Source organism: Tachyglossus aculeatus, unplaced genomic scaffold, assembly GCF_015852505.1.
Source record: "Tachyglossus aculeatus isolate mTacAcu1 unplaced genomic scaffold, mTacAcu1.pri scaffold_136_arrow_ctg1, whole genome shotgun sequence".
Taxonomy (NCBI): domain Eukaryota; kingdom Metazoa; phylum Chordata; class Mammalia; order Monotremata; family Tachyglossidae; genus Tachyglossus; species Tachyglossus aculeatus.
The window spans coordinates 430,154-445,351 of NW_024044863.1; the positions used below are offsets into that span (position 1 = coordinate 430,154).

The following is a 15,198-nucleotide window of genomic DNA, read 5'->3' on the forward strand; positions in this document are numbered from 1 at the left end:
AGAAGCAGCATGGTTCAGTGGAAAGAGCCCGGGCTTTGGAGTCAGAGGTCCTGGGTTCAAATCCCGGCTCTGCCACTTGTCAGCTGTGTGACTTTGGGCAAGTCAGTTAACTTCTCTGTGCCTCAGCTACCTCATCTGTAAAATGGGGATTAAGGCTGTGAGCCCCACGTGGGACAACCTGATCACCGCATAACCTTCCCAGTGCTTAGAACAGTGCTTTGCACATAGTAAGCGCTTAATAAATACGATTATTATTATTCATTTATTCATTCACTGAATGAATGATTGAATGAATTGAATGAATGAATTCATTCATGCAATTGTATTTATTGAGCGCTTACTGTGTGCAGAGGACTGTACTAAGTGGTAGGGAGTACAAGTTGGCAACATATAGAGACGGTCCCTACCCAACAGTGGGCTCACAGTCTAGAAGGGGGAGACAGACAACAAAACAAAACATATTAACAAAATTAAATAGAATAAATGTGTACAAGTAAAATAAATAAATAGGGTAATAAATCTGTACAAACATATATACATATATACAGGTACCGTGGGAAGGGGAAGGAGGTAAGGTGGGGAGGATGTGGAGGGGGAGGAGGAGGAGAGGAAGGAGGGGGCTCAGTGTGGGAAGGCCTCCTGGAGGAGGTGAGCTCTCAGTAGGGCTTTGGAGGGAGGAAGAGAGCTAGCTTGGCGGATGTGAGGAAGGAAGGCATTCCAGGCCAGGGGGAGGACGTGGGCCGGTGTTCGATGGCGGGACAGGTAGGAACGAGGCACAGTGAGGAGGTTAGTGGCAGAGGAGCAGAGGGTGCGAGCTGGGCTGTAGAAGGAATTATTATTATTATTGTTATTATTATTACCGTGTTCCAAGGACTGTGCTGAGCTCTGGGAAAGTGGCAAGAGAGAGTCCCTGTCACAGATGGGACTCACTGTCCAAACAGGAGAGAAAACAGGCGGTATTTAATCCTCATTTATTAGATGAAGAAATTGAAGGACAGCATAGTTAAGTGACTTGTCCAAGGTCAAACAGCTGTCAAGGGGCAGAGCTAGAGTTTGAACTTGGATCCTCTGACACTCTGACCTATGCTTTTGAGGCCTGGGACCCTTGTTTTTGACACTAGGGCTTGCTACTGCCTTCTCCACCATTATATTGAAATTTTCTCCATGTTATGCCTGATTTCTGACAGAACAGGCAGAATCCTAGAATTCTCAATGCTAGAATTGTTAAGGGATTCTCTTCAGGCTTCAACTACTCCCAGAGAAAAAGTCAGTATCCCTGTAGACGGTGTTAGTTCTTGAGGCTAACAGGGTACTAGTTGGCTCAATGTTAATGGTAATTATGGTATTTCCCAAGTCTTTACTTCATGTCAAGTACTGTCTAAGTGTTGGGGTGGGTAAACGATAATCAGATCAGATATAGTTCCTGTCCAACAGAAAGCTCAAAGTCTGAGTAGAAGGGAGAACAGGCATTGCATCCCCATTTTGCAGCTGAGAAATATTAGACACGGCAAATTTAAGTGACCTGACCAAGGTAATACAGCAGGCGAGTAGGAGAGCTGGGATTAGAACCAGGTCATCTAACCATAACAGCAATGTTATCTCCACTAATAACAGTGGCTCTTTTCCCAGTCCCCTTCCCCTTATTTTCATTCTCCTGCCTTTAATTTTGTCTCCCTCTCCAAGCCCTGTATCCAACCTGTTCAAGATCAAACTCAGATGTCATCCCTCTCCCCTCTTCTTTCCATCAGTGTTAGCATGCCCTGTAGCCAGGAAGAGGCTTGGTCATAAGTAAAACAAAAATAATCACCACTCAGAATTTAGCATGACTTCTCTTCACCTCCCTCTTTCCTCACCAATGTAGAGTTCAAGTAGAGAAGTACCTCTCAAAGGCTGATCTGTCAGATTCAGTGTTGAGCTGTCAGGCTGTTATAGCTGCTGCTTTCTTAGCTGCCTCCTCATTCTCTGGGAAGTAAATTCCTTCCTAAAAGAATAGAGGAGAAAAAGAATGGATGAAACATATGCCATGTCTGAATGTCCCAGCTTCTGGGAGGCAGTGGAATTTCTCAACGGATTTGGCCTATTCTGTTAATGATTTCTTCACCTGGAAGCTGAGAGGAGTTCTAGCAAGATGCTAAAAGATCAATATTGAATCGGCTGTGCAAAGATACTGATCTAGAGTTACCAAAGGACTACACCAATCCCCTTGATTTACTTTTCTTCTACTGACCTTTCGAGGAAAGAACAGCAGAGACTGGTGGACAAGAACTGGCAGGCCAAGACTGTAAGCTGTGGATTGTGCTATATTTTTTCACACACGGGAGAACATTATCTGTTTCCACATTCTCATCCCTCTTTATAACCTTTACTATCTTCTTTCCTGCTTGTGGCATCTATTTATGAGGCTTCTGTTCTCCCTCTGCCTTCTGTTCTTCCTCATACATTTTTAAAGCTCCCTTCTCCCTGCCTTCTTACAAATGGTTCTTCCAAGACCCTTCTCCTCTTGTCCTCACATTCATGAGACTTCTCTCTTAACTGCTTCTCTTCTCTGTTTGTTTCGCAAGACAGATTTCTAATAAAATGTCAAGATAACAACAAAATCTGTTAAAGGCTACGGAGGTGATGATGATGACAATGGAATTTATGAAACACTTACTACATGTCACGCACTGTATTAAATGTTAGGGTAGATACAGGGTTATCAGGTTAGACCTTTTTTTATTATGGTACTTGTTAATTGCTTACTATGTGCCAGGAACTGCCCTGGTGGGGCTCACAATTTTAGGGATTGGGTTATAATGTGTGTATATTTTAATTCCATCATTCCCTTGAATTTAAAAAAATCTATTCTGTGTCTTCTTGCCTGGATTATTTTTAAACAGTAATAATAATAATAATAATAATGACATTTATTAAGTACTTACTATGTGCAAAGCACTGTTCTAAGCGCTGGGGAGGTTACAAGGTGATCAGGTTGTCCCACGTGGGGCTCACAGTCTTAATCCCCATTTTACAGATGAGGGAACTGAGGCCCAGAGAAGTGACTTGCCCAAAGTCACGCAGCTGACAATTGGCAGAGCCGGGATTTGAGCCCATGACCTCTGACTCCAAAGCCCGGGCTCTTTCCACCGAGCCATGCTGCTTCTCTAACTCCTAGTAACTTCTCTAACTTACTTCAGTAACTCCTAGAGATGGAGAACTGCTTTTTGTGGTTAATTAGGTTTTAAAAAATCAAGTTAACATAATGAGGTATAGCAATACCATGATCAGATTGGCATATATACAATTCTGATTCAGTTTTTGTGGACGAAACATATTCATGGACATGAAGACATTTTCATATTGAGGACATGTCATGAATTTAAGGTTCCTGGAGCTCTTAACGTGGACCTAGGATTGTACTAGGATTGAGAAGCAGTGTGGCTTAGATCAAAGAGCATGGGCTTTTGAGTCAGAGGTCATGGGTTCAAATCCCAGCTCTGCCAGTTGTCAGCTGTGTGACTTTTGGCAAGTCACTTAACTTCTCTGTGCCTCAGTTACCTCATCTGTAAAATGGGGATTAAGGCTGTGAGCCCCCCATAGGAAAACCTGATCACCTTGTAACTTTCTCATCACTTAGAACAGTGCTTTGCACATAGTAAGCACTTAATAAATGCCATAATTATTAATTATTATTATTACTAGGCAACGGAGTACCTACAAGATAATCAGGTCAGACATAGTCCTTGTCCCATACGGGGCTCACATCCCATGTACCATATCCACATCGGGCAGATACCAGAGCAGCTACCTGGTCATAAAATTGGACATCTGATCACCTTATTAAGAACAGGAATCAGATCGTTTCTCTCTTAGTCACCTAGAGTAAATACTACATTAGGCAAGAAATGCATTGTTTCCAAGTATCTCAAGACAATAAAAATGAAAGGCTTGTTGGAGTTCTCAAGTCTTGCAAAAACCTATAGCTTTGGAACTATGTACTGGTAAGTTTTTGAGTACATCTTTTCTAACACTTTGTAAAGGCCCTTGTTGAGTGGGTATTATTGGAAAGAATCTTCACATTCTTATTCATAATTATTCAGGATTACATGAAGATGATCATAATAATTGTTTCTGTGAATATGACATGATTACAACTGCACCACAATTATTCTTCAGCCATATGTTTTCAACAGAGGTTGGAGGAACAATGCCTAGATGAAAACTTCACTCACTCATCCCTTTGTCATATCATCTTCCACTCTGCTCATTCTTTCTACAATTCAACCTAAAGCAATACTGGAGAAGAGAAATAGAAACATTAATCTGGATTTGCAATTGACAAACCTACGTGGGCAGGGAAAATGTTTTTTCAGGGACACCGAAGGACGCAGGTATGTTTCATAATGGAGGATTTATACTTTGTTTATAAATCACTGGCCAAGTCCCTGAAGTATTTCTTCAATTTACCTAGGAGGAAAAAATAACAATTTAAATATTACTCCTTGAAACACCTCTCTTGAGAAATATTAGCTGGAAGAATCGACCTATCTTGAAATGAGGGATTGGAGTGCCAATTAGTGTGACATACTGTGGTCTTCACTCCACTCTACACAAACTTTTTTTTTATTTCATGACAGAATTGGGTGCTTTCATGTTGAATCACAACCTTGTGGAGGGGATAGAATCTACCAACCTTATTGTATTCCAAGCACTTAGTGCAGTGCTCTGCACACAGTAAGTGTTCAATAAATACTATTGATTGATGATGGATTGATAGGACTTTTATTTTTATGAATTATGCAGTAGATTTGCACTATCGGCTTTACTTTAGTCCTAACACATGATTATGAATCAACATTTCCTAGTGTTCCTTAGTCCTCTGCTTTCAGGACTGCCACATAGAAACTGAACATATACCAATGACCACTTTCCAGTTGTAAAATAATGCATTTAAATAAAATGTCTTAGGCTAGGCACAAGAATACTCACGATCCTAAATGACCATATTTGACTCTGGATCAGTAATGCAGTACTATTACTGGGAAAGTCAGTCTGTTCAGGGGATGTATTTGTAGGTGTATTGACATTCACAACTCGGATATAATCTGCCCACATCATTTGGTTTTGATCAGACCCCTAATATTTTAAAAGGGAAGAAACTGGAGGAGTCCAGTGAAACATAACAAATATAACTAAAGAAATATAAAATAGAACCAGTGAGATAAGGTTTTGAACTTGATTACCCTAGAAACTTCATTCTTAAGGATTTTGTTCTAAAGCTTGGATTTGTTTTCCTAAATGCATTACCTGGGAGAAACTACTAAGTCAGCCCACTCAGCTGTTCAGAGTCTTTCTGCTGTTAGTAAATTCACAGGGAAGAGAAACATGATAGGTTATTAAAGGGAAAATCAAAGATATTCAAAGAACATTCCTAACCATGAAGATGGATATCAAGATGCAGTGTGGCCTAATGGATAGAGCATGGGCCTGGGATTAAGAAGGACCTGGGTTCTAATCCCAGCTCTGCCACTTGCCTGCTGTGTGACTTTAGGCAAGTGACTTAATGGCTCGGTGTCTCAGTTACCCCATCTGTAAAATGGGGGTTAAGACTGTAAGCTCAATGGGGCCATGGACTGTGTCCGACCTGATTACTTTGTCTCTATCTACCCAGCACTTAGAACAGTGCCTGGCACATAGTAAGTGCTTAATAAAAACCACTAAAATAAAAAAGAAGGGCAGCCATCCTACCTACCAAACCCCTTTAGGTGATGGGTCGTGGACACAAGTTGTATGTACTCCTGGGGACCAAAGAAAGGAACCAGGTTTTACAGGTTATGATTTATTGTAAAATGGAAGTATTGCCCTTTCATTTACCAGTTTCCTCAAGGCCACTTTTACATCTTTGTTCCTCAGACTGTAGATCAAAGGATTCAACATCGGACAGACAAATGTATAGAAAACAGATACTACCTTGGACTGCCCCATAGACTGGTCCTTCAGAGGCCTCACATACATGCAGAACATTGACCCATAAAATAAAGTGACACCCATCATGTGGGATCCACACCTGGAAAATGCTTTACTCCTTCCCTCAGAAGACTGGATCTTGAGGATTGCCGTGAGAATGAAGATATAAGACAGGATGATGATTGTGAAGGAGTTGAAGAGGTTAAATCCAGCAGAGAGGAGCATGGCATATTCTTTGAAGTGGGTATCAGAGCGAGACAGCTTCATGAGAGGTGGATCGGTACAGAAAAAATGGTTTATGACATTGGATCCACAAAAGGACAATCTGAATGTCGTGATTGTTTGGAATAGGCCTTCGGAGAAGCCATATACATAGGGGAAGGCGATGAGGCCGGTGTAGACCCTCCTGGTCATTTTGATACTGTAATGTAGAGGGTGGCAGATAGCCATATAACGGTCATACGCCATTGCCGCCAGCATATAAAACTCTGTAAGGGATAGAGCAATGAAAATGTAGCATTGGATGAAACAACCGACAAAGGAGATGGTCTTCTTCTCTGACAAGAAGTTAGCCAGCATCTTGGGGGTCGTGGTTGTAGAACACCACAGGTCTACAAATGCTGAGTTAGTGAGGAAGAAATACATGGGCGTGTGAAGGCTAGAATTTAGTAGAATTAGCACAATCAGACCGAGACTGCCTAACAAGGTGAAAAAGTAGATGATTAAAAAGAACACAAAGTGGAAGCCTTGAGACTCTAGACGATCTGTGAGACCCACAAGAATAAAGTCTGTCACAGAAGTGCAATTGTCACTGGACATTTTTCTTGGGGACTGGGTTCAAGCAATCAGTGGTATTTATTGAGCAGTTATTGTGTGCAGAGCACTGTACTAAGTACTTGGGAGAGTACAACGCAACACAGTAGGTCGACCACCCTGCCCAAAAGAAGCTTACAGACGGGAAGGGAAGACAGATATTAAAATAAATTACAAGGGCATAAAGTCCATAAGTGCTGGATGGCTGGGGGAAGAGTGAATATCACAGAACTTAAAGTGCATAGACAATGCAGAATGGAGGCCTTAGAAAGAGAAGGGAGGGCTTAGTAGGTGAAGGACTCTTGGAGGAGATTTGATTTTAGTAGTACTTTGAAGGTGAAGAGACAGGTGACTATCAGATATGAAAGTGGGTGGAAGTCTAGGCCACCAAAAGAATGTGAGCAAGAAACTGGCTGTGAGATAAACAAGACTGAGGTACAGCAAGTAGGTTGGCATTGGAGGAGCAAAGTGTACTGATTGGGTTGTAATAAGGGATTACCAACATAAGGTAGGAGGGGGAGAGCTGATGGAGTGTGCTAAAACCGATCATAAGGGGTTTCTGTTTGATACTGAGGTAGATGGCCAACCGCTGGAGACTTTTGAGCGGAGGGAAGATGTGGACTGAATGTTATTTGCAGAAAATTGGCCCAGGCAGTAGAGTGAAATATGGACTGGAAGCAAGGGAGTCAGGAGAAGGGAGGTCAGCCAGGAGGTTGATGCAGCAGTCCAAGCAGGATAAAAGTGCTTGGATCGACATTCACTGGAGTAAATAGAAATAAATCAAAAATGAAGATGGAAAAAATGTTGTGAATTCCTTTCGTGATCCACCTACCAATACCTTGAAATGACTTGCAATGCTTGAAGGGGGCTCCTATTTCTCATGAGAGATAATGTACCTGAATACAAGCTAAAGAGAGAACAGTGTTAGGCACATAGTAAGCACTTAACAAATGCCATCATCATTATTATTGTTATTAAGTCACCTCACTAGGGCTTGCTTACTTCCTTGCCACCGTTTTAGTGAAATTCTCTACATGCTGTGCCTGATTTCTGACAGAACAGGTAGAAACCTAGAATTTCCGATGCTAGAATTGTTAAGGGACTGTCTTAAGGCTTAAACTATTCCCAGAGAAGAAGTCAGTATCCCTGCAGCCTGTGTTAGTTCTTGAGACTAACAGGGCACTAGTTAGCTCAGTGTTAATGATAATTATGGTATTTCCTAAGACTTTACTTCATGTCAATTAGTGTCTAAGTGTTGGGGTAGATAAAAGATACTCAGATCAGATACGGTTCTTGTCCAACTGAGAGCAAACACTCTGAGTAGAAGAAAAGACATTGCATCCCCATTTTGCAGCTGAAAAAAATGAGACACAGCAAATTTAAGTGACTTGCCCAAGGTCACACAGCAGGCAAGTAGGAGAGCTGGGATTAGAACCAGGTCATCTGACTTCCAAAGCAATGTTATTTCCACTGATAACAGTGGCTCTTTTCCCAATCCTCTTCTCCTTATTTTCATTCTACTTCCTTTAATTTTGTCTCCAAATCTGTATCAAACCTATTCAGGATCAAACTCAGATGTCATCCCTCTCCTTCTTCTTTCCATCAGTGTTAGCATGCTCTCTAGCCAGGAAGAGTCTTGGTCGTAAGTAAATCTAAGATAATCACCACTCAGAATTTAGCATAACTTCTCTTCACTTCCCTCCTTCCCCACCAACCTTGAGTTCAAGTAGAGAAGTAACTCTCAAAGGCTGATCTGTCAGATTCAGTGCTGAGTGGTCAGGCTGTTATAGCTGCTGCTTTCTTAGCTGCTGCCTCATTTTCTGGAAAGTAAATTCCTTCCTTAATGAGTGGAGGAGAAAAAGAATGGATGAAACCTATGCCATGTCTGAATGTCCCAGCTTCTGTGAGGCAGTGGAATTTCTCAACAGATTTGGCCTATTCCATTAATGATTTCTTCACCTGGAAGCTGAGAGTTCAAGCAAGATGCTAAAAGATCAATATTTAATCGACTGTGCAAAGATACTGATCTAGAGTTACCAAAGGACTATACCAATTCCCTTGATTTACTTTCCTTCCACTGACCTTTCGAGGAAAGAACAGCGGATACTGGTGGACCAGAACTGACAGGCCAAGACTGTAAGCTGTGGATTGTGCTATATTTACTCACACACGGGAGAACACTATCTGTTTCCACATTCTCATCCCTCTTTCTAATCTTTACTGTCTTCTTTCTTGCTTATGGCCTCCTTTTAGAAGGCTTCTGCTCTCCCTCTGCCTCCTGTCCTTCCTTTTACATTTTTAAAGCTCCTTTCTCCCTTCCTTCTTACAAATGGTTCTACTGAGACCCTTCTCCTCTTGTCCTCACATTCATGAGACTTCTCTCTTAACTGCTTCTCTTCTCTGTTTGTCTCACAAGACTACTAGATTGCTAATAAAATGTCAAGAAAACAGCAAAATCTATTTAAGGCTAAGGAGGTAATGATGATTACAGTGGAATTTATGAAACACTTACTACATGTCATGCACTGTACTAAGTGCTAATGTAGACACAGGATTATCAGATTAGACCTGCCCCGGTGGGGCTCACAATTTAAGGGACTGGGTGGGAATGTGTGTATATTTTAATTCCATCATTCCCTTGAATTAAAAAATATATATCTTGTGTCTTCTAGCCTGGATTATTTTTTAACAGTAATGCCTTGATATGGAGAGGTTAATATAATGAGGTAGAGCAGTACCATGATCAGATTGGTATTTATACAATTCTGATTCAATTTTTATGGACCAATCAATCAATCAATCATATTTATTGAGCACTTACTGTGTGCAGAGCACTGTACTAAGCGCTTGGGAAGTACAAGTTGGCAACATATAGAGACGGTCCCTACCCAACAGTGGGCTCACAGTCTAGAAGGGGGAGACAGAGAACAAAACAAAACATATTAACAAAATAAAATAAATAGAATAGATATGTACAAGTAAAATAAATAGAGTAATAAATACATACAAACACATATACATATATACAGGTGGTTTGGGGAAGGGAAGGAGGTAAGGCGGGGGGGATGGAGAGGAGGAGGAGGGGAAGAGGAAACAGGGGGCTCAGCCTGGGAAGGCCTCCTGGAGGAAGTGAGCTCTCAGTAGGGCCTTGAAGGGAGGAAGAGAGCGAGCTTGGCAGATGTGCGGAGGGAGGGCATTCCAGGCCAGGGGGATGACGTGGGCCAGGGGTTAATGGTGGGACTGGTGAGAATGAGGCCCGGTGAGGAGATTAGCGGCAGAGGAGTGGAGGGTGCGGGCTGGGCTGGAGAAGGAGAGAAGGGAGGTGATGTAGGAGGGGGCGAGGTGATGGACAACCTTGAAGCTGAGGGTGAGGAGTTTCTGCCTGATGCGTAGGTTTATTGGTAGCCGCTGGAGATTTTTGAAGAGGGAAGTAACATGCCCAGAGCGTAGATTCATTCATTCAATCGTATTTATTGAGCACTTACTGTGTGCAGAGCACTGTACTAAGTGCTTGGGAAGTACAAGTTGGTAACATATAGAGACAGTTTCTACCCAACAATGGGCTCACAGTCTAGAAGGGGGAGACAGACAACAAAATAAAACATGTGGACAGGTGTCAAGTCATCAGAACAAAGCTAAATAAACATCATTAACAAAATAAATAGAATAGTAAATATGTACAAGTAAAATAGAGTAATAAATCTGTACAATCATATATACAGGTGCTGTGGGGAGGTGAAGGAGGTAGGGCAGGGGTGTGGGGAGGAGGAGAGGAAAATGGGGGTTCAGTCTGGATTCCTACCTGGACATGAAGAGAAGACATTTTCGTATTGTGGACATGTCATGAATTTAAGGTTCCTGGAGCTCTTAACATGGACCAAGGATTGTACAATGCACTGGAGTAGGTACAGGATAATCAGGTCAGACACAGTCTGGGGCTCACAACCCATGTATAATACCCACATCAGACAGATACCAAAGTAGCTGAAAACCCAACTGCCTGGTTATAAAATTGCATATCTGATCACTTTATTAAGAACAGGAACTGTACCTTTTCTCTCTTAATCACCTACAGTAAATACTACATTGGGCAAGAAATGCATTGTTTCCAAGTATCTCAAGACAATAAAAATGAAAGCCCTGTTGGAGTTCTCAAGTCTTGCAAAAATCTGTAGCTTTAGAACCGCTTACAGGTATGTTTTTGAGCACATCCTTCTTACTCTTTGGACAGGCACTGCGTGGCTCAGTGGAAAGAGTATGGACTTTGTAGTCAGAGGTCATGGGTTCAAATCCTGGCTCCGCCAATTGTCAGCTGTGTGATCTTGGGCAGGTCACTTCACTTCTCTGTGCCTCTGTTCCCTCATCTGTAAAATGGGGATTAAGACTGTGAGCCCCACGTGGGACAACCTGATCACCTTGTATCCCCCCAGTGCTTAGAACGGTGCTCTGCACATAGTAAGCACTTAACAAATAAAATTATTATTATTATTGGAAGTAATCTTCACATACTTAGTCATAATTATTCAGTATTACATGAAGATGATCATAATAATGGTCTCCATGAATATGACAAGATTACAACCCACCACAATTATTCTTCAAACACATGTTTTCAACAGAGGTTAGAGGAGCAATGCTTAGATGGAAATTTCACTCACTCATCCCTTCATCATATCATCTTCCATTCTTCTCATTCCTTCTTTATCGATCACTACAATTCAACCTAAAGTAATATTAGAGAAGAGAACTAGAAACATTGATCTGGATTTGCAATTGACAAACCTACCTGGGAAGGGAAAAGGTTTTATCAGAGACACCGAAGGTCAGAAGTAGGTTTCATGATGGAGGATTTATATTTTGTCTATAATTCACTGGCCAAGTCCCTGAAGGATTTCTTCAGTTTACCCAGGGAAAAAGAAATAACAATTAAAATGTTACTCCTTGAAACACCTCTCTTGAGAAACATCAATTGGTAGAATCAAACTATCTTGAAATGAGGGATTGGAGTGCCAATTAGTGTGATATCATGTGTCCTTCACCCTACTTCACAGAAACTTTTTTTAAAATTTCATGATACAGTTGGGTGCTTTCATGTTGTATCACATCCTTGTGGCGGGATAGCGTCTACCAACTCTATTTTATTGTACTCTTCCAAGCACATAGTACAGTGCTCTGCACACAGTAAGTGTTCAACAAATACCATTGATGGATGATTGATTGATAGGCCTTTTATTTTATGAAATATGCAGTAGATGTGCACTAACAGGCTTTAATTTAATCCAAACACAAAATTGTGAATCAACACCTCCTAGTATTTTTTAGTCCTCTGCTTTCAGCACTGCCCCATAGCAACAGGACATACACCAAAGACCTCTTTCCAGTTGTAAAAGTAATGCATTTAAGCAAAATGTCCTAGGCTAGGCACAAGAATCACGTGAAAATACTCACAGTCCTACATGACCATATTTGACTCTGGATCAGAAATGCAGTAGCATTATTGGGAGAGTCAGTCTGTTCAGAGACTGCATTAGTAGGTGTATTGACATTCACAACTTGGATATAATCTGCCCACAGTATTTGGTTTGGATCAGACTCCTAACATTTTAAAAGGGGAGAAACTGGAGGAGTCCAGTGAAGATTAAAAAAAAAAGCTGGCATTTATTAAGCACTTACTATGTGCACAGCACTGTTCTAAGTGCTGGGGAGGTTGCAAGGTGATCTGGTTGTCCCACAGAGGGATCACAGTCTTATCCCCCCTTTACAGACGGGGGAACTGAGGCACAGAGAAGTTAAATGACTTGCCCAAAGTTACCCAGCTGACAATTGGTGGAGTGCAGATTTGGACCCATGACCTCTGACTCCAAAGCCCGGGCTCTGTCCACTGAGCCACGCTGCTTCTCTGAAAACAAATATAACTAAAGAAATATAAAATAGAACCAGTGAGGTAAGGTTTTGAAACTGTTTACCCTAGAAGCTTAACTATTAAGGATTTTGTTCTAAAACTTGGATTTGTTTTCCTAAATGCTTTACCTGGGAGAGTTCATACTGAAACTTCTAAGTCAACCCCCTCAGCTGTTCAGGCTCATTCAGATGTTAACAAATTCATAGGGAACAGAACCTTGATAGGTTATTAAAGGGAAAATTAAGGATATTCATAGAACATTCCTAACCATGAAGATGGATTTCAATAAGCAGTGTTGCCTAATGGATAGAGCACGGGCCTGGGATTAAGAAGGACCTGGGTTCTAATCCCAGCTCTGCCACTTGCCTGCTGTGTGACCTTAGGCAAGTCACTTAAATTCTCTGTGCCTCAGTTACCTCATCTGTAAAATGGGGGCTAAGACTGTAAGTCTGATGGGGGACATAGACTGTGTCCGACATGATTGCCTTGTATCTATCAACCCCAGCGCTTAGAATAGTGCCTCGCACGTAGTAAGTGCTTAACAAAATCCACTAAAATAGAAAAGAAGGGCAGCCACCCTGTCTACCAAACCCTTTAGGAGGTGGGTTATGGACAGAGGCAGAATGAAAGGCTGGGGGACCATTATTGTGGCCCAGTATGGCATTGCTTAGGACTCAAATGCAAAATATAATGGGTCAACTTTCACCTTGCCCTTCTTTTGTAGGTAAAGTCACTGTAGCTTTCAGTCAAACTTGTGGCTAGTCTGACAGTGCTGATACATCTATCCCAGTGCTTAGTATGGTAGGTGGAACATAATAGGTGCTTTTAAAATGTCACGATTGTTATCATCATCATTATTGAAACCTACATATTCATGATGCTTGAACAAACCAGGCCTTTTAATTTTTTTGGTGGTGTTTGTTAAGCACTTTGTATGTTGCAGGCACTGAACTGGGGTGGATATACTGCATGCAGGAAGTGCTCAATAAATACAATTGAATATAAGTTGATCAGGTTGAACACAGTTCATGTCCCACATGGGGATAACGGTCTTAAACACCATGTTACAGATAAGGCAACTGTGGTACAGGGAAAGTCAATGACTAGCCTAAGGTCACACTGCAGACAAGTGGCTGAGTCACATTAGAACCCAGGTCCTCTAAGTCCCAGGCCTGTTCTATTTACACTAAGCCATTCTGCTTCCCAGATTTCTCTGGGAGACTTGTATTTCAAGTCTCACCTGCATTTAAAGTTCAAATGAAGGACTATGAGGATCGTAAGCACTGGGTAAATTGTCTACCTTATCGATTTCTGGGGGAAAGTGAGGGAATTGTTTAGTGGCTTATGGGTGTGATGGAAATATTCCTCTCCTAATGTCCTATAGATGGTTATCCAGGAAAATCAGTTTCTTTTCTATGTGTGAAATTCCTACTGCTGTATGTACTCCTGAGGAGCAAAGACAGAAACCAGGGTTTAAAGGTCATGATTTATTGTAAAATGAAATTACTGCCCTTTTATTTACCAGTTTCCTCAAGGCCGCTTTTACATCTTTGTTCCTCAGACTGTAGATCAAAGGATTCAACATCGGACACACAAATGTATAGAAAACAGCTATTATCTTGGACTGCTCCATAGATTGATCCTTCACAGGTCTCACATACATGCAGAAGAGTGACCCGCAAAATAAAGTGACACCCATCATATGGGATCCACAGGTTGAAAATGCTTTACTCCTTCCCTCAGAAGATCGAATCTTGAGGATTGCTGTGAGAATGAAGATGTAAGACAGGATGATGATCGTGAGGGAGTTGGAGAGGTTAAATCCTGCAGAGAGGTGCATGGCATTTTCTTTGAAGTGGGTTTCAGAGTGAGACAGCTTTATGAGAGGCGGGTCGGCACAGTAAAAATGGTTGATGACGTTGGATCCGCAAAAGGACAATCTAAATGTCGTGACTGCTTGGAATAGGCCATCGGAGAAGCCATATACATAAGGGAAAATGATGAGGCAGGTGCAGACCCTCCTGGACATTTTGATCTGTCACGTAGAGGGTGACAGATAGCCATATAGTGATCATATGCCATTGCTGCCAACATATAATACTCCGTAAGGAGCGGAGCAATGAAAATGTAGCATTGGATGAAACAACCGGCAAAGGAGATGATCTTCTTCTCTGACAAGAAGTTAGCCAGCATCTTGGGGGTTGCGTTGGAAGAATACCACAGGTCTACAAATGCTAGGTTAGTGAGGAAGAAATACATGGGTGTGTGAAGGCTAGAATTTAGTAGAATTACTACAATCAGACCCAGGTTGCCTAACAAGGTGAAAAAGTAGATGATTAAAAAGAACACAAAGAGGAAGCCTTGAAGCTCTGGATGATCTGTGAGGCCCAAGAGAATAAAGTCTGTCACCGAAGTGCAATTGTCACTGGACATTTTTCTTGGGGACTGGGTTCAAGCAATCAGTGGTATTTATCGAGCAGTTATTGTGTGCACAGCACCGTACTAAATACTTGTAAGAGTACAACACAAAAAAGTCA

At 41.7% G+C, this 15,198-nt stretch overlaps 1 protein-coding gene across 1 annotated transcript; it reads right to left on the bottom strand.

The window, feature by feature from the left end:
- Positions 1-1,918: 1,918 nt before the first annotated feature.
- On the bottom strand, positions 1,919-15,094 carry LOC119923003 (olfactory receptor 5M11-like). The gene is given in 5 exon segments (XM_038742594.1): positions 1,919-1,981; positions 4,969-5,115; positions 5,842-6,769; positions 14,500-14,701; positions 14,704-15,094. Coding segments are annotated over 5 exon segments (1,731 nt in total).
- Positions 15,095-15,198: the final 104 nt, after the last annotated feature.